This window comes from Schistocerca cancellata, chromosome 2 (assembly GCF_023864275.1).
Source record: "Schistocerca cancellata isolate TAMUIC-IGC-003103 chromosome 2, iqSchCanc2.1, whole genome shotgun sequence".
NCBI classification, from domain to species: domain Eukaryota; kingdom Metazoa; phylum Arthropoda; class Insecta; order Orthoptera; family Acrididae; genus Schistocerca; species Schistocerca cancellata.
In genome coordinates, this window is record NC_064627.1 from 495,727,899 (window position 1) to 495,755,626 (window position 27,728).

Below are 27,728 nucleotides of genomic sequence, written 5' to 3' on the forward strand. Positions count from 1 at the left end.
CAAGCACCACACATTGGAGGGTCCTCCCGCTGGAGCAGGAAGCCATGCATCATAGGGCTGTGGCCTATTCGAAGCTGCGTGAGGAGAACCTCGTCCCGTCGATGGGGCTGAAAGGAAGTACACCACATACGCTTTGTGGGCTTGACTAGACGGAGTGTGACAGATCCTACATAAGACGAAAATCTTATGTATATCTAATTAAGATTTTTTATTCAATTCTTTTCAAATGATTTGTCATACATGAGTGTGTCACATGCAAGAGGCAACTGGCAAAGAAACATAAGATTTAATAATCCAGAGGAAAAAATTAGCTACACATATTTAGAGATACTTATAAATATGTTTTAATTAAATCTGATTTTTTTTTCTTTTTATCTTCCCATACTGTTTCTTGATTTGTTTTCACTTTACACAGATTTGTTTCAAAGTTACACTTTTCATAACAATAAATGGCAAACAATTTTGTACCTTCACAAAAGCTACTGAAGAATCTGTGGGGATAAATTTGTGGATTGCTGTATGTTTCCTATTTTTTGACAATTTATCTGCCTCATAGATTAAGATAATCAATTATGCAAGTAAATTGACATTTGACAAGTCTGCAGTGGTGTCTGTATCAGTGTGTCTATTCCTTATTGACTGTTTTCCCCATGATTCTGCAAGGCAAACATTTTTCTGAGGTTCAACTAGATGGAACTTATTACCAAATTCCACTCACACTGGAAGACATCCACAAAACTGCAATACAGCCCATGTGGTTTCTTTGGCTTGTGCAATGCTGCGCAAGCTTTCCAAAGCTTTATCAGTAAGATAATGTGAGATTTGGAATACTACTACATCTACATTGATGACATTCTCATGAAGGCAACCACTCAGGTGGAATATTGCTCCCATTTACAACAAATATTTACTAGATTGTAAGAGTTTGGTTTGCTAGTAAAACCATCAAAGTGTCCTTTTGAAGTGGTGGAGAAAGGTTCCTGGAATATGATATCATTCCAAAAGGGATTTGACCACCACAGAATAACACAGCCATCTCCCACAGCCTCACATGATACATAAAATTGTGATGAATTTTGAAACCTGACAACTTCTTAACGCCAATTCATCCACACTAATGCACTTTTGGTGGCACCACTTCTCACATTTCTTCAAGGCACACTCAATCAGAGGACAAGCTGCAACAGGAAGAATAGGTAAAGACTGTATTTATTTAAGTGGAATCAGCCATAACAGAGACTGTGCCCCTGTCACATCTGTTACTGTATGCACCTATAAAACTAATGGTAGAAACATCTGCTATCACCATGGGAGCTATGCTACAACACTGGCTCAGTCAGCACTGACAACCCTTAGAGTGGTGAGCACCAACCAACAGTAAGTGAAACTGAAGTAGAAAGTTACTGAGAGAGAAGGAAATTGACAACTTCCAGGTGAGAGTACTGAACTAAAGGAGTAAATTTTTCATGTACTCCCCAAGCAAATTTGCTCAATGGAGTACACTGCTACATTAGTAACTTAAGGAGGAAATAAGGCCAAAATTTACTCCAGAGCACTGATAAGAGTAAAGTTAGAGGTGAGGTGTGTTCTTTGGTTTTTGTGTGTTAAGTATTGAATTCTACGGATTACCTGGGGATGGAAGAAGAGGTAGACAGCCCAAGAATAATGGTTTTAATGGAGAGACGAGACCCTTTTGTGATGCATGTCGATAATGATTTCAAAGAGTGGTTTACATTTTGTAGAGAATCTCTTGAGTCATTGCTTGGTATTCTGGAGCCATTACTGCAGCATGTGTACATAACACTACTGGCTGATATACATTTTTTTCCCTTTCACTAAATTTTCTTTTACTACTTTGCTGCTTTATTTTCATCATGCATTGAAAAGGTTATTTTAGAAAGAGTTTTGCAAATTTAATTCTTGGTATAATAATTTTTCTGTTTACATAACTTAGTTGTTACAAATGTGATTGCTATTTTAAATTATTCTGATGTTGGATACTTTCTTATTTGTTAAAATTACATTTGAAGTCATTTGTTACGGACAGAGTAACATGAAATTGTGACTGTCTATAAAACTGTAAACCAATGTAATCAGAATCTTCAAAGTATTATGTGAAGCAAGGTGTATGAGCAATGTAGAATTATACCATTAGGTTGAAGGAGAAGGCATCAACAGAGAGTCGGGAGTGATAAAGAGAGAGTGGAGGTCATTGTTATGCCAGATGTATATACTGCTCTACACATGGTGTTTGTGGCTGAAATGTCAGTGTTTGGAAAGTGCTTTATTACACTCCTGGAAATTGAAATAAGAATACCGTGAATTCATTGTCCCAGGAAGGGGAAACTTTATTGACACATTCCTGGGGTCAGATACATCACATGATCACACTGACAGAACCACAGGCACATAGACACAGGCAACAGAGCATGCACAATGTCGGCTCTAGTACAGTGTATATCCACCTTTCGCAGCAATGCAGGCTGCTATTCTCCCATGGAGACGATCGTAGAGATGCTGGATGTAGTCCTGTGGAACGGCTTGCCATGCCATTTCCACCTGGCGCCTCAGTTGGACCAGCGCTCGTGCTGGCGTGCAGACCGCGTGAGACGACGCTTCATCCAGTCCCAAACATGCTCAATGGGGGACAGATCCGGAGATCTTGCTGGCCAGGGTAGTTGACTTACAGCTTCTAGAGCACGTTGGGTGGCACGGGATACATGCGGACGTGCGTTGTCCTGTTGGAACAGCAAGTTCCCTTGCCGGTCTAGGAATGGTAGAACGATGGGTTCGATGACGGTTCGGATGTACCGTGCACTATTCAGTGTCCCCTCGACGATCACCAGTGGTGTACGGCCAGTGTAGGAGATCGCTCCCCACACCATGATGCCGGGTGTTTGCCCTGTGTGCCTCGGTCATATGCAGTCCTGATTGTGGCGCTCGCCTGCACGGCGCCAAACACGCATACGACCATCATTGGCACCAAGGCAGAAGTGACTCTCATCGCTGAAGACGACACGTCTCCATTCGTCCCTCCATTCACGCCTGTCGCGACACCACTGGAGGCGGGCTGCACGATGTTGGGGCATGAGCGGAAGACGGCCTAACGGTGTGCGGGACCGTAGCCCAGCTTCATGGAGACGGTTGCGAATGGTCCTCGCCGATACCCCAGGAGCAACAGTGTCCCTAATTTGCTGGGAAGTGGCGGTGCGGTCCCCTACGGCACTGCGTAGGATCCTACGGTCTTGATGTGCATCCATGCGTTGCTGCTGTCCGGTCCCAGGTCGACGGGCACGTGCACCTTCCGCCGACCACTGGCGACAACATCGATGTACTGTGGAGACCTCACGCCCCACGTGTTGAGCAATTCGGCGGTACGTCCACCCGGCCTCCCGCATGCCCACTATACGCTCTCGCTCAAAGTCCGTCAACTGCACATACAGTTCACGTCCACGCTGTCGCGGCATGCTACCAGTGTTAAAGACTGCGATGGAGCTCCGTATGCCACGGCAAACTGGCTGACACTGACGGCGGCGATGCACAAATGCTGCGCAGCTAGCGCCATTCGACGGCCAACACCGCGGTTCCTGGTGTGTCCGCTGTGCCGTGCGTGTGATCATTGCTTGTACAGCCCTCTCGCAGTGTCCGGAGCAAGTATGGTGGGTCTGACACACCGGTGTCAATGTGTTCTTTTTTCCATTTCCAGGAGTGTATTTTGGTGTCTATCGCAATTAAAGACTTAGTGACTTCACGTGTTGTGTTGCCCATTTGCCTGAACTGTGTTTTGACTCTTTAAACATAAAACTTTGATGTGTAGACCATTAAGTGGGTCAAGAGGAATGTTTGATTTGAGTCGTCAGTTTTGGCCAGTGACATAATATTAATGGATGCATATATTCACAGTTCTGTTGTTGGTTGGCAAAGCCATCAAATATGAAAGCAAAAAAATTAAATTATTTGTGCTGACACACACATGTGTAACTTAGCCTGAGGTACAGGTTAGGTTGGAAGATACCAGTTTGGTTGTGAGCTGGCAAAGCCAACAAATGTGATAGTGAAAGAAAGGGAAAAAAGGAAACGGTAATGGTGACAGACAGATCTGTAGCTTTGCCTGAGGTCTAGGCTAGGTTGAAACAGGACAGTTTAGTTGTGAGTTGGCAAGGCCAAACAATGTTCACTAAAAAAACAGGTTGTGGTTATTTGAAAAAATTGCCAATAACATCACGTTATAGTCACCATATTTTTTTATAGCATTTGTCGCATGCTTCCTGTGTCACTGCTCAAAGCCGATGACCCATATCAAACATCCCTCTATATCCCTGTTAAGCTATTTCCATGCTGTAAAAATACTGTTTTTAATTGTAGACAGTAAAAACTGTTTAGAGCATACCATGGACTATGGAAAGAAACATAAAATATGGTTACACATTTTTGTGTCATGTACTGATACAAAGAACTTTTAACTGAGAATGTATTATGTGCTGATTGCCACATAATTGAAGTGATTGCATAGACAATTGTGCATGGTACTTACTGTTCTGTTTAAACAATGGACTAATGATTTACAGATTTACAGTACAATTGACTTGATTTACTTTCATAGTGTGGACAGATATACTGTAAAAAGTGCCATGCCACGATTGTAACCATAAATCTGAAAACTATGGCTGATGTGTGTAACAAACATTATGGCATCAGGTTAAGACATAAGCTAATGTAAAGAAGCATGTCTTATGTTCATTGTTGCATGCAGAAACGCAAACTGGAATTAATTCTGCAAACATCTAAAATTCTTGTTAAATCTGTAGCAGGCTCTCCCAATCAAGGAGCTTAGCAAGACAATACCAACTATTGGATTACATTCAAGGATGAATTATATTGTTCTAATCAGTGATAAGCAAGAGTAACTTTTCATGTTGATTAATATTACATAATCGGAAATTGTCATATTGCAATGCTGTTTGGATTTCTTTCCAATAATAACCTTCAGAATAATAGTTAAAATCTAGTTTCATACATTTACTTATTTTTTCCACAATTATAAAAAATTTGCAAACGCATTGACTTACAACATATTATTGCGAACAATTGCAGTTAGTACCAAAGAGGTAGAAGTTGAACAGATTCATTTAATTGCCAATGCTTCTTTGTTTACATATTTTGTAATTGTTTATCTGCATCTGCATGTTTTATTGTTTTGCATTTGATTTCATTCAAATTGTTGTGCTCTGCCAACAGGTTTTGCACACTATGTGTTGTCCACCATTGCATTTTTAGGTAGAGACACATCATTTGCTTTGTTTAGGAGAATAGTTTACCATTAAAATCTGTTTGATTTTGACAAATGGGTGATCATTTGTATTGTTATAGTTTTGAGTAATTACTTTCCTGTGTGAATGTAATGTTCAACCAAATTGAAGAAAAGTAGAGTACAGTATTCCTGGTTTCAGTTAACTTAAAATTTCTGGGTGCAGTAAATTTAGGGGAGACAGACTGGGGTACTGTCAGGCTGAGTTATAGAACATGGTCAGTTCTAGCTCAGTCGATGTTCGAGGAGATGCTATTTCGAATGACACAGTTACATTTTGTGATACCCCCTATTCCATTAATGCCACAAGCATAATACTTTTGGGATCCAAGCTTTGTCATTTAGACTCCAACTTCTTTGTGGACTGTGAATCTTTTGCACCGGTACTTACCAAACTGTAGTAGGGGATCTCATTAACATCTATCATACTACAGCTGGAAGAGCTCTTAACAGTGTGATACACAGTTTAATTGCCATAAAGTAACTGTAAGTGTTCATGCCACACAACCAAGAAAAGATATTGAGGACCAAAAGGGAATTCTATAGAACTGGTCATGGGGGCCATAGATTGTGTACAAGTATCCAAACTTTGCCCTTTTGGAGCACAAACAGAACTATACAGAATTTGTAAGAATTCCTTTTCTATCAATATTCAAATCATCTGTAATGTCAATATGAACATTTTGAATGTGGTAAGCAATTGGTCGGGTTCCACACATTTGGGACAACAGTGTAATTGCTGGTTTGAGGCTACACAGGAGCCAAAGGACACTATAATAGAGCTCATATTGCTACCAGATGTGTAGTAGGGTGTACAATTGCTGTTTGGAAAAGAAGTTCCCAAATTCTCACTAAATCAATGTGATATAAACAAAACAAGTGTAGGAATGGTATTGTGGCTGCTGCAGTTCTGCACAGATGTGGAAGGGAAGCTGGAGATTTGTTTCACCTTGATGCTGTGGGCCAAGCTGTTAGAAGGTCTAAATTTTTTTCAGTAAAGATGTTTTGATTATTTCTAAAAAAAATATGCTTTCTCTTACAATTTTGGTAATACAAATAAATACTAGAATGTGGTAAATAGAAAAATTAAATGTACTGATGCCGAAATAACAAACATATTATGTCATGTGAAAAATAAGACCATGTTAGCAATTGAAACAAATATCAGACAAAAATATGTTTTATGCATACAAAACATATTCATATTCATTTACAAAAACCTAAATTTCTTGAGCACATTGCCTGAAAAGCTGGAACCTGAAGTTTGCTTCATTTCATTCTTGAACTTATTCATAACTTCCATTTTTTAAGGTTATGCTCTTCTTCTATGATCTCTCTTTGTCTTTCAGTTAACAAAGTTGTTTTCATTATATTCCTCTTGTATTAAACACATTTTTAATGAATGAAGCTTGTCTGATTTTTCAAACAACTCCCTATTTTTCACTACAATTGCATGTTCTCTGCCTTTTTCCTTGGGCACATCTTCTGATAAGCTTCCACCAGGCAATGCAAGCCAAGGATAATGACTGCAGGATGAAGTTTCATCTTCAGCACTTTCACTGCTGTCTTCAAAATAGTTAGTGTCATCGATGTTACCTGAAAGCGCCACATTATCTTCCATTGTATTATTGTCATTAACTACAGTTAGCCCCTCAAAAACTTGTGGGATTGTAGTAGGAAATATTTAGCTTATATCATCTATCTTCATATCAGCTATTCCATCACCACCTTAAAATTGTTCTCAATTACATTTAGCTTTCATCTTCTTTGCTTTCACTTTCATGCCCTTCCATGTTACTTTAGCTGCTCTTGTCATTTTTGTGTAAGAGAGTCTGCATTGTATTCAACATGTAGGGTAAAGTGGGGCATGTTGAGACACAAAAAATTAAAACGGCCATACATTTGTAAGTAGCCCTGTACAGTTTCGATTTCATTATTTTTTTTGGAGTATAATTATTGTAAATACAATTATTTATGGAAACAGATGTAAATTTTGCCTTGTTTTCGATAATTCTTTCAAAATATGAAAGATTTACAATGTCTCATGCTGCCTGCCTGGTGGGGTCCATTGAGATACTGTATGTGGAATGTTGAGACAATATGGGAAAGAATAAGACACTTTACAATTAGATTAGAAACATTGATTTTGTTCCTATTTTTTTAATTATTTGGGGATAGTATTTTAAATTAAGTCATAAGATAAAATATCTCTGAAGAAAAAAACACATTGTTGGTTGAAAAAGGCAGAAAACAGTTGCAATGATGAAACTTTTTACTGGAGATAAAACATGAAACAAAATAGTAATAGAATTAGAAAGAAAATGTTATGAACTACCTCTATAAAAAAAACCTATTTTAATGAATGTTATACTGCAAAAACAAAACAGGGAAAGAATGCAGCAATTTCTGGGGTTTTTTTCTTCCACGTTCTTGAGGTTGAGGTAACACCATAGCTATAGTACACATCTGGACATTAGCAATATCTTCAACTACAGGGTAGAAGAAATTATTTTCAGTCTTCTACACTTTTCTTGCTTATAAACTTAATGAGAACATAATGTCCAATGACATGGTTCTGTGGAACTGTAACTTGACCTTCACTTAATTGAGCAATATCATCTTCCAGTCTGATGTTCCATCAATGTGGTGCATTTCGTCTTCATTCTCAGAGCTAGCTTTCTGTTTCTTGAAGAGACTTGTCTTTACACTTGTAACCAGTAGGCCTACTTTTGTGGACTTCAAGAATTTTACTTTCTGTTTTTCTTCCAGAATTAGCTTTTCTGGCATATCTTCTCCCCTTTTCTCTAGGTTTCCTAGTCCTATTGTTTCTTTCAGCTTTTGGATAGCCACAGAACTGTTCAGGGCTGATGTAACTTGAAAATGGAGGAGAATGGATGTCTGTGTAATTTGAACTTTGTGAATTTTCCGGTTGTGGTGAAAAATCAGCCTTTCTTGTAGGATCACCACTTTGTTGTGGTAGATCACATTCAAGTGCTGTCTGTTCACTGTTCTGTCCTTCAGTTGTAGGATCCTGCTTTGTTTCTCTCTGTTCGTCTGTGGGATGGTGTTTGTCAGTGACCATATTTGGCAGAAACATATCATCTGTGTAAACATGCCTATCAACAGGAAAAATGCCAGTTTTCTTGAATGAATTGGTTATATTTTCTGGAGTCATTGCACGTACATGGGCTATACCTACAAAAGCTGCAACATTATAGAAGACGAATGACTGCCTGGATGTTCATTCATTCATGTGCCTACAGCAGCATTATAATGAGCCTGAAATGGCTTCATAATTCCAACATTCAGTGGCTGAATTCTATGGGTTGAATGTGGAGGAACAGTTAAGATGTGCACTCCGTTAGCTTTTGCCATATTAATGGCTTCAATGGACATGTGAGTTTCATGGTTATCATAAATTAGCAGTGTTTGTTGAGTCATAGAACTCCCAGAATATTTAATAAAATGCTGCATGAAGCGTACAAAGTTAACTAAAGTCATCCAGCCTGAGGAATGAGCCAGTCCAAGTGTTCCTGTAGGTACACCATAAAGCATGAACTCTTTAAAATGAACTTGTGGGAAAACCATTACGAGTGGCATGGTGTTGCCCACAGCATTGCTCACAAGCAGTGTTGTTACTAAAGTTCCCTTTCCTCCGCTGATAACTTTGGACACTTGTTTGATTCCTTTCTGTGCCATTACCTTTGAAGGCTGCTGGGTGGTTTCGGTTTTTGTCTCACTCAGGTTTTAGATGCAAGATGGGTCATAGAGTTCTGTATGTTTCTTAAGTAATGTCTCTCAATTATCAAAACACATATCCACATTGAAGTGACTGAAGGAACTGGCTCTTGCTAGACTGCACCTTTCACCAGTTTGAAGGGACAGTTGAGGATGGTGCTTGAGAAAACCATAAAGCTAGTCTTTGCCAGCAATACAATGTTTGTTTCATGTTTCAGGACATTCTATTGTATTGATTTTTGCTGTCTCATATGCTAACTTAAGTGTTTCTAAAGTTGTGAGACCATAGAACATCTTTTTGCATTAGCTATTAAAAATTTAACAAAGTCCTCTTGTTGTCATCTGACAAAACACTGCGAACATCACAGCGAGCTTTCATTTCTATAGCATTGCCAGGATTAGTTCTTAATTTTTGTATGTATCTAGCAAGAGTCTGAAACTTAAGGTTCATCTTTTTAGCAGCACTCCTGATAGAATCTGCCTGTAGAACAAGTTTAGCACCTTCCTACATTGTATCTGCATCAAAGCTACCGTTAACCTTATGCTTTTTTTTCATTCTTGCACCATTTTGAACCTTCAACAAACAATCTGAAAGCAAAAAGCATTTATTTAAATAACTATATCCATTTCTTTCCCACTTAAAGTGAGTATTTACTCAGTAAATGATGTCCCAACCTACCTCTCTGTGCTTTGTCTCAACGTGCCCCATCATAACCTCCCACAGTAAAATCATAGTCTTAAACTCCATAAACAATTTCTCACTAATTTGAACAATTTTAGTTAAGCACAAATGCAAATGCAATAACCTTATGTAAATTACACAAAAACTAATTCCATAACAAATTAAATATATCAAATTACCCGAGTGTTGAAAAATTTACGTCACTAGTGAGAATTCAGTCCTTCCAGTATTTCTCAGAGGCTATATAACTGTGCCAAAGCAAATGAAGTTCTTTCGCATTCTCCATGGCAAAGGTATACAGCTTTGTAGGAATAGCCAACCTAAAACATTAAATTTTGTTCAAAATGATGTTGTCTCAAGGTGCCCCGTGTCTCAACATGCCCCACTTTCCCCTATTTTTTCCAAAGCATCTGTTTTCATCTTTAGCATGTTGGCATTGTGCATTTTAGATTCAGCAGCAGTAATGTACTTTTTCATTATTTCAGCAAACCAGTCTTTTTCACTTTCTGGTATGTTTTTTGAACATTTCTTAACACTTACATTGTCCTTGGCTGCCACCACAGTGCTGTTAACTCAATCTTAAGCTGCAAAAAAATTGTATATGGAAATGTATATGGTGGCAAGTAAATTAAAATGCATCATCCATTAATAACAGATGCTGGTAGCTGTAGAAGATGTGGTTAAGGATTGAATTATAGATTCATCCATTAATATCCTGTTTCTCTTTCATAATACACTGATCTCATCATTAATACAATAGGATTTAGCTTCTTTGACTTTAATACTTCTTTCTTGCATAAATTACACCAACATGATATTATTTTCAAAATGTGATGCAATAATGTCTGCTGACAATCAATAGTTTTCGAGAGGAAATGAAATGCAAATGACAGCAGTATGCAGAAGCAGCTTACTTCTATAGTAAAAAGGTGCTACTACTTCAGTTGCAACTAAAGAAGTAAACAGAAATTGAGTTCTTCAATGGTTACTAAAAGAGTACATTACCATGGAAGTAATTTACTAAAACAGTCCAGACTAAAGAAGCAACAGTAACTACGACTCTCAGTATTTTTAGCCAAATGTTGTCACAATGAAAAATTAAATGATCCACTTACACCCAGAAGATGTATGAGGGGCAGTCTAATGAAAACTGAATACCCACCACATCAAGACCATGGCATGCAATGGTTCCATTCAAAAATAATCACCAAATGCTTTAAGACATTTATCCCACTGGGAGGTGGGAAATCAATTCCTGTTTTGTAGAATGTGGTTGGCCACTGTCAGATCCACCACCACACCCACTCTTGCACTTCCTCATCCAACTGAAACCCATATCCACACATATCTTTCTTCAGGTCATCAAAGATGTGAAAATTACAAGATGAAAGCACTGGGTTGTATGGAGGATGTTGCAGTGTTTCCCAACCAACTTGCTGACGTGTAGCATGTAGCCTTTGTGAAATAGGCAGTGAGGCAGTGTGGGGAAGGGGGGAGGGAGGGCGGATGTTATCCACCAACAGCATGATTCCGCCCAACAGCATTCCGACAGCCCAAGGACAAACAGCAAAGTCAACAGCGAAAACATCCCACATCTCTCCCGAAAAGAAATCCAAAGCTGTTCACACAAGTTCCAGTAAGGTCATGATGACCTTCTTTGACTGCAGTGGCACTTGCTCATCAAGTTTCTTGGATAACCTTCTTTGATTCCAGTGGCACTCGCTCATCAAGTTCCTTGAGTATGAAATGACAATTAATTTACAGAACTATGAAGACACTTTGCAGAAACTATGATGCACCATAAAGTCAAAATGCCCAGGAATGCAGTTCGACAAAATCACAGTGTGGACAAAATCATCCTGTTGCATGATAATGCTCACCCTCACACTCCTTTATGGACAAAGCTATGCTACACTTCAGCAGTTTTGTGGAAAACACTGCAACAATCTTCATACAGCCCAGATCTTTAACCCTATGATTTTCACATCTTTGGCAACCTGAAGAAAGACATGCATGGATGTTGGTTCAGTCAGATGAAGAAGTGCAAGTGTGGGTGTGGTTGTGGAACCTTCAGCATCTGAATGCGTTCTTCAAAACAGGAACTGATCATCTCATCTCCCAACAGAATAAATATCTCAGTGATTACTTCTGAACAGAACCATTCTGTGATCTTGTAGTGGTTGATGTTTGGTTTTCATTTGACTGCCCCTTATATGCTGCTTACCATACTGCAGTGAAAAAGTTTCTGCACTTGCTGGAAGGATGCCAACTCTGCAATCTTTCACATCCAAGAATGAAGAGTACAATACTTTCAGTAAAGGCAGCATTTGGCTGGCCAGTTATCAGCAAGGATTGTAAGATGTCTGCCTGGCAAATGAAGCATTTCCCAATGTAATGAAATCATAGAGCATATTACAGCATTACCTGGTACATATAGTTAATCCAATTGCAACTGACCATGTAGTAACGCAGTTCACGTTTTCCGTCGCACTTCAGAGTAGACCAGGAACTGTCTCATAGGCATGCCCGATGTGAACTCACTGGGCACGGCCTGTGCTGCCTGAGTTGTTGTTGTTGTTCCACTGGCAGAAGTCGCGGCCGAATTCTCGCATGCCCTCTGGTGGATGGGACTCTATTTGCGGCAACTACCGTCCGTGACGCGCCGTGCCGATGTGCGCCTCCCGCGATCTTTCTGGTGGCTACTGCAGACCACTTTTCTCACTGGCCAGAAGTTTTTCACTGTTGCCAAGAAATTCCTTCAGGGATGGATGGAACTAATCACTGTACCATTTCACATTAGAAACAACCAAGATAGGCAGTTTTAATCTCATCGTTTAAACACATTAACAACATTGTTGGGAATGAGCTGTATTCAAACAAGTTCTACCAAGTTTTGGATTGAATATCTATCAATAATTATAATAATCCTGTAACAGCTGATGTAGTGTTTGGACAAGCACTATGATTATCCAGCAAATTTTTTGTTGACACTACAAACCTCACCACTGATGGACATATGGACACAGATTACCAGTTATGACTGGTTGTTTCAGAAAAGGAATGCTGTCCTGCAGACCATTCATTTCCTATGATTTGCAGTTGGTGAGTCTATTTGCAAACATAAAAAAATGTTTAATGTTGACATGCATGACTCAATACTACAGTTAAAGTGTATGGGTTTTATTGCAAACCCAAACAGAATAGATTGTTATTGGCATGGAGTTTCTGTCACTATTATCCTATTCTGTACATAGAAACTATGGATAATCATTTTTACATCCTTTTGCCAATTATGGACTGATAAGTCCATTATTCTATTGCAAACATTTGTTCTATTTGTACTTTGCCCTCTGACCTTCAAGATGCTCAGCACAGCATGTGGCATGCGAGAAACAGTACAACCAGTAGCTGTGGTTAATAACCCATCAAAATAGTCGGATCACAACCAAGTCATCGTGTGTGTATTAAAATGAGTGCATAAAAACTTGAAGTACATTGACACTAAAGAAGGAGTGATATGGCATGCAAATAATTTGATGTTTGACGAGCTGTGTGCAGCGGTTCTTGTATAAGGTCTGTGTCATTGTGCCTATGTCTTGAAAATTAATCTCCCTCCAAATTTGTCTTACTCATTTTATTCCAATATATCAGACTTGAATTATCTCATTATCTCTGACATGTTCCACATCCTGGAGGACCTCCTCACTACGGATCAATTGGAATGAAAGTAAATCTAATCTAAAATCTAATCATTTCTATAACTATTCCAATATTCATCCATTCATTCATTTATTTTGTGGATCCAATCAATGATAACCTTCAGATAATGTGAGATGTAAAACCCACCCATTACCTGCTTTTTGTGTGACACTGAACACTTCATATTTGTATGTCTGAACACAATAATAACTTGACCATATTTACCCTAAGAGTGGGATTGGCCCAGAGGTTTGGTTTGGAATAGCAGAAATTGAACTATCTTAAGAAGAAGAAAGTTGAAATAACTTACAAGTTCACTTCATCTTGTATTATCACTAGAGGCCTCTATGAATTAATGACATGGGATCAAAATCACAGCATCAGTTGGGACTGCAAAATAATAAATATAAAATACTTGAAGTTTTTGGATCTAGCTGAGTTTCATTATCAGATGATATAAATTTTGTTGTTACAGAATAGATTGTTATTGGCATGGAGTTTCTGTCACTATTATCCTATTCCATACATAGAAACTATGGATAATCATTTTAACATCCTTTTGCCAATTATGGACTGATAAGTCCATTATTCTATTGCAAACACTTGTTCTATTTGTACTGTCCAGGAACTAAAACCTGGGAATCCAAGTACAAATAACATCAATAGGCCTATTTAGTATTGATTCTAGAGCTTTGTCGTACTGATATTAGGTGTGCTGTGGTTGTTGAGCCAAAAATACACTTGAGGGGAGATACAACAGTGCATTTTTAATAATGTCCTGAGCTGTTTACAGAATACCAGATGACTTTATGAAGAATGATAGGACTGCGCTCAATGTTAAAAGATGTTCAACCAAGAAGAAAAGTGTAGGTCAAAGCAAAAGCTAATGCCTTACCAACAAGGAAGAAGAAGTAGAAGAGAAAATGAGATAATTCCTTCTCTTTATTACTGACCTATGTTTTTAAAAATTTTAAGGAGTATATTAAAAGATGCATTCCAGTTATAATGAAGATGTTAGTTATTTCAGCACTTATTATGATTTCCTCTTTGATGTTGCAAATTATCTGCTTACTTTATTTGTTCTGTTTCTATTTTTAACTGGGTTAAAATCATGTTTAAAGTAATTTATGCACTAATATTGTCCACAAACACCAATGAATACATTGATACATTTCTTTCTCTCCCTACAGGAAACTGTATGAGTGAATTTATGGGCCTTATCATAGGCAACTATGAAGCAAAGGAAGAAGGCTTCCTGCCTGGTGGGGCTTCTCTTCACTCAATGATGACACCCCATGGACCTGATACACAGTGTTTTGAGGCAGCATCAAATGCAAAACTTGTCCCTTGTAGAGTGGCAGACGGAACACAGGTACTTTTGTTTAAATAGATCACTTTTATGCAATGATACACCAATGTTTTTGAAAACTGCAGAATCTAGAAAGAATCAAAGATTTGGGAATATGTAGAACAGTGTCCAAACAATAAGTGTGCACTGATATGTTGTGTGATGCCTCATAACAGGGCAACAGGCTTATACAGGGCATGTTGCTACAACAGAAATGAGTGGATGGAACCTGCAGACAGAAGGGGGTCATACAAAGTCATGAGCTTGTGGTGGACCACATCTGTGTGACTAAGGCATGACAGCAACCTGGTCTGCATAGCTAGAACAGACCTCACAACTTAATCCACAGTGTACTTCCCTGACCTATACATCTGCCTCTCACAACACCCATTAAACATTTCTAGCATATGATTGGATGGTAACTTGTTAATCAAAAGTCCTCAAATTATCATTGCTGATTTTTTGTTTACTGACATATAGACTGTGTATTGGAGAACCACCCACCCCTCGAAACATATTCAGACATTACACTTCAGTCATTAATGCTGCAGTGATATTTAAAGTTTAGTTCATTGCTTATGCATATCTTAGTTTGGTGTAACTCTGAGTAATCTGCTTCTGCCGCTGCTGCTGAAGTCGTTGTCCTGGTCCATTTCATCTGCAAACTGGATCTAGTTACATGAATTCCATGAAATAATCCAGGTACCAAGTCATTTTATAATGGTTTATGAATGGCATGCTGCATAACTTCTTCTTGGTGGAAGCCAACTCCATATAACTGGCTACATAGTCACGAAACCGTGTTACAACACTTAGATTATTACCCTGACATGCAACACAGTGGTCGCATCTGTGAACTGTCTCCAACTGAGCTTTTCTGAGCCTTCTGCTCCCCCTATTTATATGTTCTTAATGATGAAGTTAACAAAACTATAGCGCAAATCTATAAAATTAACAATTAAAAGTTCAAAGTTGTTGGGATTAACTATACGCAAATTATTCGTACTGTATGCCCAAACTGGCATAGACAATATAAAAAATTTTTACATAAGATAAACATCACATTATACAAAGATAGCGAAAAACAACAATGTTAACCTAATTTTTCTTAATTATGAATTCAATAGTGAATGAAAAATAATGCTGGCATATATTGGACAAACATGACCCACAAGTAAACAAATGAAATAGTAAATTTTGTGAAATTTAACATATTATATAAACCACTTATTAGATACAATTGGAATTACAAAACTTTCAATGAATTGCCTCTTCGAAGAGCATTTCATTAGGGTATCAAAAAAGGAATGTAAAACAAGGGGTTGTTTTATTTCAAGTTTTAATGGAATACCCTCTACTCCGAGGGCCTTTTTGCAACTTATGCCTTTTAGAGCTCTGTCAAATTCTTCTCACAGTATCGTATCTCCCATTTCATCTTCATCTACATCCTCTTCCATTACCATAATACTGCCCTCAAGTACATGGCCCTTGTATAGACCCTCTATATACTCCTTCCACCTTTCTGCTTTCCCTTCTTTGCTTAGGCTGGTTTTCCATCTGAGCTCTTGATATTCATACAGGCAGTTCTCTTTAATTTTCCTGTAGGCAATATCTATCTATTCCCTAACAATATATGCCTATACATCCTTACATTTGTCCTCTAGCCATCCCTGCTTAGCTATTTTGCAGTTCCTGTCAATCTCATTTTTGAGACATTTGTATTCCTTTCTACCAGCTCCATTTATTGCATTTTTATATTTTCTTCTTTCATCAGTTAAATTCAATATCGCTTGTGTTACCCAAGGATTTCTACTAGCCCTCGTCTTTTTACCTCTTGATCCTCAGCTGCCTCCACTATTTCATCTCTCAAAGCTACCCATTCTTCTTCTACTGTATTTCTTTCCCTTTCTTGTCTATCATTCCCTAATGCTCTCTCTGAAACTCCCAGCAACCTCTGGTTCTTTCAGTTTATCCAGGTTCCATCTCCTTAAATTCCTACATTTCTGAAGTTTCTTGAGTTTTAATTTACAGTTCACAACCAATAAATTGTGGTCAGAATCCACATTTGCCCCTGTAAATGTCTTACAATTTAAAACCTGGTTCCTGAATCTCTTTCTTACCCTTATATAATATGACTTTGGCGCAAATAGTGCCCTCCGCCACTCACCACTTGGTGGCTAGTGGAGTATATATGTAGATGTAGATGTAGATCTTTCACTTCAATTTGCCTTTTGTTATTTAGCTGAAGTTCAGTTGCTCTACTTTAATTAATATGCATCAACAGCTCATTATTAGTAATATTTTAGAATTTCAATCTTGGTGGTTAGTCGTTGTTACTGCCAGACTATTTCCTGAATACTATGTATGTCCTATTCCAGTATTCCAAAATGTTTTAATGTATTTTAACACATCTTAAATTGTAAATTTTCTTTGGGAAATTTATGTGCATTAATTATCTTGCTTTAAAATAGAATTGTTTTGTTAATGCAAAGACTAAGTCCAAATAAAACATAAATAATCTGTTTATTGAGAAAGTGAATCTACACAATCACAATGACAACTTATACAGGATGGATAAAACCCTATGTTACAAGACACAGTTGTTGGTAGACAGGTACCATGCGAGCATATTGTGCTAGTAAACTGATGTTTGAAAATACTTTGTTTGTGTGCTAGCATCTTTGAAATGTGGAGGAGGATGTAGGCAGTATGGACCACACAAGCTGGGCAAGGAGTAAAAGATAAATTGTATATTACTGTCAATTAATACCAGTTTACTTCACTTACAGAGGGTGCTCAACATGACCACCACTAATTTTAATACATTTTTGTATCTCACTTTATGATGTCTTACTGAATACTTGGCCCCTTGCTCATTGGACCTGAAACCATTGGATTTTCATTTCTGGAGGCACATGAAAACCATGGTGTATGGGACACCCTTGGAGTCATCACGAGATCTTGAGGCATAAATACAGGGAGCAGCTGGAGTCATCTGTGATATGACGGGAATCTTTACCAGGATTAAGCAAGAGCACACCAGCCAATACATAAAAGTACCAGAGATGGTGATGGTCATTTGAGCATCTCCTGTAAGTGAATGAAAGTGATATTTAGTTAAAAGTACTGTATGTTGTCTCCTTTACTCCCTGTCTACCTTGTGTGGTCCAAACTGACTACATCCTCCACATTTCAGAGATACCAGCACACAAACAAAGCATTTTTGAACACACATTTATTAGAAAAATATGCTCAAATGGTACTCACCCACTGAATGAAACAATTTGTAATGTACCTCTTTGGTACATCCAGTAGATTTTTAAAATAGTCTGAATCAAAGTGCCTTTATTTGACAAGAGAGTGTGCAAACATAATTCACATCAAATTAAAATAGAATAAGTTCTTAGAACAGTGATCAAAGTTTTAAGTCTAGACTTTCAAAATTTACTCAGATAAATATTTGCTCAGACAGTTAATTCAGAGACTGATTACACAAGACAAAGAATATCCTAAGTGGAAATAGTATTAAAGCATAGTAAAATAAGCAATTTTAATGATTAACCAATTAAGTTGAATGTGACCTCCAATGATAGATTTGCAAAGTGTAGTCAAGAGACATTAGCAGAATGTAATGCAGACAGTTTAAGTTTGCTATGCTTGACAATAAAGTCTCATCTGTAAGGCATGATCAAAACCATGCAATAAACACTTTGGGTGGGGCTCACCTGATGGTACAAGAATGCAAACAAAAAAACTATAATCAACCCAGATCATCACATATGACCCACAGCATTCAGCAAAAACAAATACTTCCATTATAATTGTCATGTGATAGGTGAGAATAATAAACAATTGTACAGCCACTGAAACATTTGGTAAAAGTGCAGCATGTGTTACATGATAAAGTCTTTGCTGTTTTCATCTTCAGTGACTGCAGTGTCTGCTATCATGAGATAGTGCTGATTGAATACAATTAAGCTGATGATGTATGGTACTGCTTCAGATTATACACAGTCAGACTTTACTTCTTCATTTTACCCATTTCATCAAGTAAATGCAAAGACTCTACTCTTGCAATATGTCTGCAACCAATTTCCTGTTTTTATGTTTGCTTAGCCCTCTCCCTAGATGCTAAAGGCTGATTATTTCCGACCCATTATTTCCAATGAGTAAATCATAAGGAACTGGGCTTTCAAATTTGACAAGTAACCTGTTTTGTAAATGGCAGTTTCTGGTAAAAACATACATATATTGGATTATCCATATTTTTTGGTTGTTCATACAATATCAGACCCACATTAAGCCAAATAATCAGGAGCTTGATATGCATGATGTTTGTCAAGAAAATGTTGCAAATTTTATTATGAGATGCAGACCACCATCGCAACATGTAAGACTGGTGTACCTCTTATCACTTGACTCTTCCTTGTGTATTACATGAAGATCTTGGCTTATGTAATGGTAACCAATGACACAGAGGATTTAAATGTGTACATTTTCATCATATCTGTGGCAAAAATAAGACAGACCAATATCTTCAAGTATACAATACAACCTTTTCATTTCCTTAATTGATACAGTTTGTTACAATTTTGTGAATTCACTATGCTGTTCCCAGTTCCACAACATACTTAAAACCCACACATAATCAGTAAGAAGTGCTTGTTTGGATTTTTTATATTTTGTCTATCAGTTGCATTTGATTCTTCCACTGTTTCTATAGCAGTCAGTCCTAATATAACTTAACATTTTTAAAAGTGCACAAATGAAATGAATGAAATCATACATTATCTTTAATGAATGAGCACTGCCCTTGTTCATCCGGGATTGTTCCTGTTTTATGTGTCCTTTGATGCAAAACTTTCATTTATGCTTATTAATAAATATTTCTTCAAATCTTTTGCAGGCCTTCATGTTTGAGAGCTCACTTAGTCTGGCAGTAACAAAATGGGGAGAAGAGACATGTCAAAAATTAGATGCTTCATATTATAAGTGCTGGCAGACACTTAAAAAACACTTTAATCCAAAAGAAAAAGAACCACAGTAGATGTTTTTACAGCTGTGGTAATTCATTCATAAGCAGAAGCTGTAAACCAATGTTTCTGTAAAATTGTGTTTCTATAATTATGTCACCTTCATTGTTGGTGCTGGTCTCTACCTACACTATGAAATATATTGTACTAATCACTCAAACAATATACTTACCTATGGTGTAATTGATCTGCTTGCCATAACTCATGAATGCAGCTGCAAACAGCACCAATGTACTGCAAATGATGAATTAATATTTCTTATGGAATTTGACAGCATATTTCATTCTATATGTATCAGAAAGTAGCTCTGAAATACGCAAAGTAAAAAATAAAATAAACTTTATTGTTTGTAAATAAAAATTATAGTTTTATTCCTCCATACATTTAGTGTACGCCTGTGCATGCACAGGCATGTCTGCCCCCCCCCCCCCCCCTTCCCTCCCCTCCCACGCACACACACACACACACACACACACACACACACACACACACACACACAGAGAGAGAGAGAGAGAGAGAAGGGAGGAGAAAGGGGGCATGAATGATGGGAAAAAGGAGTGGGGAGTGGTTGGGGAGATTGCTGACAACTGAGAGGGAGAGGTGCCAGGCACACACTATAGGAATGGGGTGGTGGTAAGCTCATTATACCCGCACTTATAGGCAGCACGCAATGATAAGAAACAGAGTGGAAGGGGGGAGGAATAGAACAGAGGAAGAGAAGATACTGCAGAGAGGAAGCTGAGAGTGCTGGGGGGGGGGGGGGGGGGGGGGGGGGGAGTGCACGTAAGGTCATGGGGCAGAGGGAGAGGTGGATATTTAGCAGGTATTAGCGGAGATTGAGGCCACAGGGATTGTGGGGTCTAAGGATGTGTTGCAAGGAGAATCCTCATCTACATTATTCAGAAAAGCTGGTGATGGGAGAAGGATCCAGATGGTGTGTGTGTTTTGAAGCAACCATTTAAATCAAGCCTAGCAGTGTATTCCACTACTAGGTTTCTTTTGGCCACAGTTTGGTTGTGTCCAGTCAGTGGGGTTGACAGTTGGTTCATGGTCATTAGAGGTGGGCAAACTTGTTCATCTTTGGGAACTAGTTTACTGGTGACCAGTACTTCTAAGGACCTGTTTATTTTTTCTCATTTACAGTTCCTTGTTATATATACTTATACCTGCCTTGAATTTGAATTTTTTTCATACAACAATAAATGAAAAATAAATAGAAGTATTTTTAAGAAAAACTTTAATTCAATATATGTTAATTAACATTTGCATTTATTAATATAAATGGAATTTTATAAAAGTAAGACTACTTGTGAGATTCCAACCAGCAACTTTATGGTTACAAAAGTTCCACACTACACACTCAATTACTGCCAATTATGTTAACCAGTTGAACTGTTTAGTACTTACAGAGCTTGGAAATGCTCCAATCTTTAAATCTGCTTTACGAAGTTTTTTTGAGGATTGTGTCCTTAGGAAACTGACATCCAGATGGGCACAGAACTTCAGTTCCCCCTCCCCCAACTTTCTTCTTTTAAGTCCTCTGAATGTCTTTAATGTGTCTGCTGAAGGCAGCCAAAAGAATAAGGCCCAGGTACACAATGAATTTAAAGTTTATTGATTCAAAATCAACACAATAGTCTAGGTAGTTAGTTTGAATGATGATGGATGGATGGATAAGGTGTTTTGGGCACATAATAACAAGTCTTGAGCACCCAAGTGAGAAACAGTAAGAGATGAAGTGGCAGCAAAATACACTAAACAGCAAAGGAAATGAAAAGTAACAAAATTCCAATAAACCTTATGCACACCCACATTGAAGCACAAAAAGAAGGTCTCATGTCAAGATTAAATCTTAGCCTAAAACAGGAGAGAGTGATAAATGGAGTTAAAACAACATAGTGTGAGTGACTGGCAGGAGACACACTACAGGTGACTGTATTGTTCATCACTGCTAACCACTCCTTCCACAACTGTGTGGACCTCTGATGTAACACAGAAATGACAGCCTGCAGGGGGATAGTGCAAAGTGTCACATCATGGCCACTGAAAGCCTCCTTAGCAGCCCAATTGGCTTGTTCATTTTCCTGGATCCCCACATGCCCTGGCACCCAGCGGAGTGATACCCGCTTTCCCCAACATTGGAGGAAGTACAGTTGGTCATATATCAGCTGCACTAACTTCTCAGCTGGGTACAAGCTCTGCAACAACTGTAGTGCAGTAAGGGAATTGGAGCAGATGAGACACTGTATGCTCTGAACACACCACATCTGCTCCAGGCCTTTCAGATCAGTGGAGCTTTGCTGAAATAATGGTATAGCCATGGGGAAGACATGGTTGAGGAACACTATGAAACAGTCAAGAAAGTCCGCTTGTCTGGAGCCATCAGTGGACACCACAATAAAACTGAAATGTCAATTTAAAATGGTAAAAAAAAAACATAGACTGAAATGTAAGATATGGGGTGCAATCTTTCTTAAAATTCCTCAGGTATAAAAGAAGTCTCATCCTCTGGAGGAGCCAAGGTGGAAATCTGCTCCATCCCCAATGTAAAGCGTTAAAACCAGCTACACCCATCTCTAAAAGGCAATCCTTCATGCGAATCTCATAAGGCCTTATCACTAGTTGCTAAGTACAAAAAAGCCTTTCCATTGGAGACCAAGCAATGATACGGTATGCAGGCATGTAGGGCATGGGTTGCAGTTTATTCACTTGGTACACCATGAGCAGCAGTCATCTGATTTGAAGTGATGGCTCAGGTGCCTCAGCACAGAGGTGTGGTATGTTGCTTGATTGGAATGCCTCAGTGGCCAACAAATCCCTTCGTGGTGCACCATAACCAACATCTTTAAATCAGAAGGAGCATCTTGGAGACTCATACACTGTGCACCCATAATCAAGATGAAATTGCATGAAGGCTGTGTAAAAGTGGAGCAGCAAGTCCTGTCTGTCTCCTCCCGCCCCCCCCCCCCCCCCCCCCCCCACCCATGAATCATGGATTGTGGCTAAGACATTTTCAAATACTCAGTGCTTTGAGGAACCATCTTTTCAGGTCCTTAAGGTGTGCAACCATGTAAGTTTTGAGTCAAATGAGATACCTAGAAATCTTACTATCTTTTTTAAAATTAAGAACAGTGTCCCTCACCCTCAACTCAGGAAAGTTTAAAATATAATGGGAATGGTCAAAAATAATGCACACAGACTTATCAGTAGAAAACTTGAAACCTCTTCTTCTTCTCCACCCAGTCATCTAATTACAGAAGAGTTTGTTGCACCTGACTTCTTGTTGTTGTTGTTGCGAAGTATGAAGAGAAAAAAAGGATAAAGTAGTCATCTACAAACAAGGAACCATGGACAGAACATTTAACTACTGACATAATACTATTAATAGCTATGGTAAAGACAGTCACACAAACCCTTTGTTTCCTGACATAAGAAAAAATTTACTTTTTAACATTTTCTTTGCTGAATTTATGCTATTGTGGCCTCAAATGACAGTAGGATTTATTGTAAAATTTTATTTTATTTTTCACAACTTTTTTCTCTCCTGGTACTCAGAAGTACCGTCAGACTCCATGGACAGAATCACAATATGCACAGAAAAATGCGCCAATTTTTATAACTTGTACTTTATTCCACATAAATATTAAATATTTTTACATCAGAAAATTAATTAACAGAAATTTGATATTTCTGAATTTTTTTCAAATTTCGCATAAATTTATTCTAGAACAACTTCACAATACATAGTAACTTAGCTATACATTTTTGACAGTATACACATATCACATATTTAGTGTTAGTGATACCTCATGAAATTGTAGGAAACAGTTCTTTTTCTCATTGTAGCACAAATACACTTTACATGTACTACATTGTGAATGTGGTCTCGACTGAGTTTTATTTTTCACCCACATTTCGCATCGTCCTCTTTTACAACTGAACACTACAAAATGGTTTTCTCGGTTGCCAAGATGTACATTCTTTGGAACAGAAAAGTTATCCTTCCTTCTCTTTGGGGGAGTTATTTCATCTTTACCAGAGTTTCTCTTTTTGAGATTTGGCACTTGCTGTTCATTCATTAGCCCTAGTGCCACAGCACTCCTGAATTCCAGCAGTGGCAGTGCCCCATGTAGATCACTGAAAATGACGTAAGCATTGACAAAAGCAATTTCTATTGCTCCCCAGAAGAGACGGTGCCATCATTTCTTTGATCGCCTTTCAAGACCATAAGCTGAACGTAATCTGTCTGCATGATCCACACCACCCATGTGTTTATTGTATAGTCATACTAGTTCCATCTTTCTGGTTTCTTGTCACTACGCTCTGTTCAGTGCCATGGAAGTTTGACACAAAATACACTACTTTATTTTCCCTCCATTGGAATACTGTTATGTCTAAAGATGACTCTCTGTGATTTGATTCCCCATGGTTTAGACATTTTTCTTTAGGTAAATTCCCTGACAAACCTTTCCTGTTTGTTCTAATTGTTCCACAGGCAAATGTATTTACAGATTTCTGTGTGAGAAAAAGTGGACAGAACAACTAGTGAGAGGTAACGCATTGTTGCTACAATAAAGTGTTCGCACAACCTGACGGTACTAATAAGTCTGCCTTATATTTTCCACTTTATCTCATTCAGTTGTAACATAATGCTTCAAACTATTATAAAAAAACAAAGAAGGTAAGTACGCACAATGGAAAACTCAACAGAAGTTTCAATAAATTGCAAACAAATTCAGGCAACACCGTGGAAACAAGCACATACAATCTTCTGTTTCCACAGCAGCGCGCGAAAAACAATTTCAAGCTCTGACCGCCAGAGAGGTCTATGTATTGCACAATAACATCTATGAAACAGTAGAGCAGAGTTACTGTTACGTACCGACAGGCTCTCAGATCACAAAACTGTGCCATGAGAAAATAATGAGAGTCAAATTTACTGGTACTTTTAAGTACTGTCAGGCAACAAAGGGTTAAAACATTACCTGAGGAACATCATTCTCCTGCTCAAAGCAGTCAGAGAGAGCATCACTCATTCAGTACTGAAAATAGTGTGGCAAGAGGAAGAGCTGAATAGAAATGGGAAGACATCCACAAAATCCCCATTCTTGGAGCTGCCCGAGAACAAGATGCCTTCAGATAGTATTGGGGGGTCTTCTCAGTGTAAAAAAAATACAGCCAGAAGGTGATGCTGTTGCAGTAAAGCTTGTTGTATAGCCATCTCCAGAAAGGCCAGGCTATCAAAGGCAGAATGATATCTCCTGAACCCACACTGAAAGCAACTAAGGAGCTGTCTGGATTCTAAGGTCCAGACAAGGCAGCAGTTGACCATCCACTTCAAGGTCTTCCCCACTGCAAGGTCTTCCCCACACAGTTGTAAGGACAACACTATGATAACTACTCAGGCATGTGTGATCTTTCCTGGCTTTTAAAATATGAATTAAAATTGCCTCTCACCACATGTTAGGAAATTGATTTGACATCCAAACAACATTAAAAAGGATGAGGAGCATTTATTTGTTTTTCCCTGTGATGTGCTGTAGCATACTGTAACCAGGGGACATGTCACACACAAGCCACAGACAACACAGAATCCAGCTTCCACATCAAAAACGGACAGTTGTACTTTTCATCAGTGGTGGACTGGAAATCTCAACTGCCTCTCTCAGCAGCCACTTTGTCATGCCAGAAAGCTGGAGCCTAACTGGCAGTGGCAGTAATAGTGGAAAAATATGCCACTGTAATGTGAGCAATGTCTAGAGGGCTGGCTTGGAGGGGGCCATTCCCTTTACATCAGCCACTTGACACCTCCCTCTTCTCCCAGAAATCCATACAATGGCACACTTCATGGAACGGTTAACTGTGTTTGGAAACTATTGCCACAATTTTTTCTTGCTCTCTTGAATAATCTGGTGACTTTTAGCCCTTGCCACCTAAAAGGCATCAAGGTTCTCAGCAGATGGCCAGCACTTGAACCTATGCAGAGCTGCCCACTTGCTCCTGATTGCAGAACAATAGTCCTACCTCCACCAAGGACAGGTGGCTTTTTTAGTTGTCCTGAAAACTGCAGAATGAATGCTTCAGCATCAAGGTGTGTCATTTATGTAGTATGATCCATCCATTCCTGGATGCTGTCATGGTGTTCAAATTCTGCAAGGTGGCTGTAAAGTGTCCACTGCGCTCAATTGAGTATCCACCCCAATGGTTGTCTGTTGGGCACCACTTCATCTGGTAGGTAAATCCAGATCAGGAAGCCATCACTGCTGTCCAAGTCATTGACCTTTTCTCAGCAAGCAGTGTGGGCAAGGGCTGCAGAGCAGAGCAAAAGATTGATCACACAGAATGACCTTGTTGCAATGCAGAAGTACATGCCCAGCCCCATATTTATCAGCTATCCACATGAAGACAAGAGAAGCCTCTCAACTGCTCTACTCTAAGGCAGGTAGCTGCACAGCCCCAAAGCATATTTTAAACATTAAAATCACCACAGTGGATGAAGGGGTGGGGGAACCACGTTTAAAGGTCAAGGAGAGCCACGTCATTGTGGACAACATGTGGAGGCAGGTAGAGCACATGCACAGACACTGCAACTGCTTGTAGACTGGTTGTGAGGGAGAGAGGCAAGTAGTGGTAGGTGGTGTTGACGAAAATAGCCATTCCTTCTTTAGCTCTTTCTCTACCAAGGTTTCCTTTTTGTGGAGCACATAGCCACATGGCGAAGAGGTGTCAGAATGAGTCCCCTAAAGACATCTACATAGTGAGTCAGCAGATGTACATACTCCACATGCACCCTAAACCCTGCAATCTCCACTGAAGTATGGAAGCCATCTAAATGGTGAGGTTTTCCCCTGTTATTCCACAATGGTGGGGAGTCTGCAGTTGAGGGGTAGGGTGCAGGTTCACTTGAGGGCTCACTGATTCCATCAAGCAAATGTCAATGTTTATACCAACAATGGTATGGCCACTGTCAGATCCATTGGACAGGACCAGGGTCACATGGTCCAGTAGCTTCATAGTGGATCACTGTGGCTTGTAGGTCTTCATCCACAGCTTGGGTTTTGGGTGCTGTGGAAAGGTCAATGTAATAGAAATATTCTGCTGGATCTCTTCCAATGTCTGCTGTGAGGGTTTGCTATATTGGCTGACATTATGTTCACAAACTATTAATGTTTCAGTGACAGGAAGGTTGAGCTGCGGGACCAGTGCAGACAGGCAGCTGGATTTACAGGTGCAGGTAGATGTGTCCTGCTCAACCATCATAGCCTGAGTGCTAACACTGATCTCCTGGATGGGATGCTTCAATGCCAACACTTCACAAAACTCTGGTGGCTGAATGGCTCTACTTAAATTCCTGCTTCGCATTGGAGTATGAGACATGTTGGATGACTTTTATGTCCTGAATCTTCTTTTGTTCAGTGAAGACAGGACAGTTCCAGCACCAAAGTGGATGAGCCTGGGAACAGTTAACACACATGGGTAGGGCAGCACATTGAAAATCCAATTTGTGGGCTGCAGCACCACATCCTTCACATGCATCTTGACTGTTACAACCCATAGTGGTGTGACCAAAATGTTGACAAGCAGCACACTGGATTTTGGACAAAAGGTCTAACCCTAAGGCAGAGAAAGCTTGATGCAATATACTCAGGCAATGTTGGCAGACTGGATGTCAGGATAAAGGATACTAACTTCTGAAGCTGACCACCAACCCCTTTCATAACATTCTGGACTTAAGTCGCCTATGCACTTTCCCATCCCTGTTGCAGTTCAGTTGTAGCCTTATCCATAATTTTCCAGCATGTTACCACTCCTTTAAGGCCATTTAACCAGGTGTGTTGCTCACAGTTGACAGGATATTCTCCAGATAGCTTGGCATTCAACAGCTTGTTTACTTGCGAGCCTTCATGATGTCGAGCAGGA

General features: G+C 39.0%; 1 protein-coding gene across 1 annotated transcript in view; it reads left to right on the forward strand.

Annotated features, from left to right (window-relative positions):
- LOC126162030 (homogentisate 1,2-dioxygenase) overlaps window positions 1-20,150 on the forward strand; it is a 113,016-nt gene extending 92,866 nt beyond the window's left edge. Inside the window, exons 9-10 of the mRNA XM_049918253.1 lie at window positions 14,618-14,799; window positions 19,682-20,150. Of these exons, the coding sequence (XP_049774210.1) occupies window positions 14,618-14,799; window positions 19,682-19,822 (323 nt within the window). The 3' untranslated portion in view covers window positions 19,823-20,150. The remainder of the gene's footprint in view (window positions 1-14,617; window positions 14,800-19,681) is intronic.
- Window positions 20,151-27,728: the final 7,578 nt, after the last annotated feature.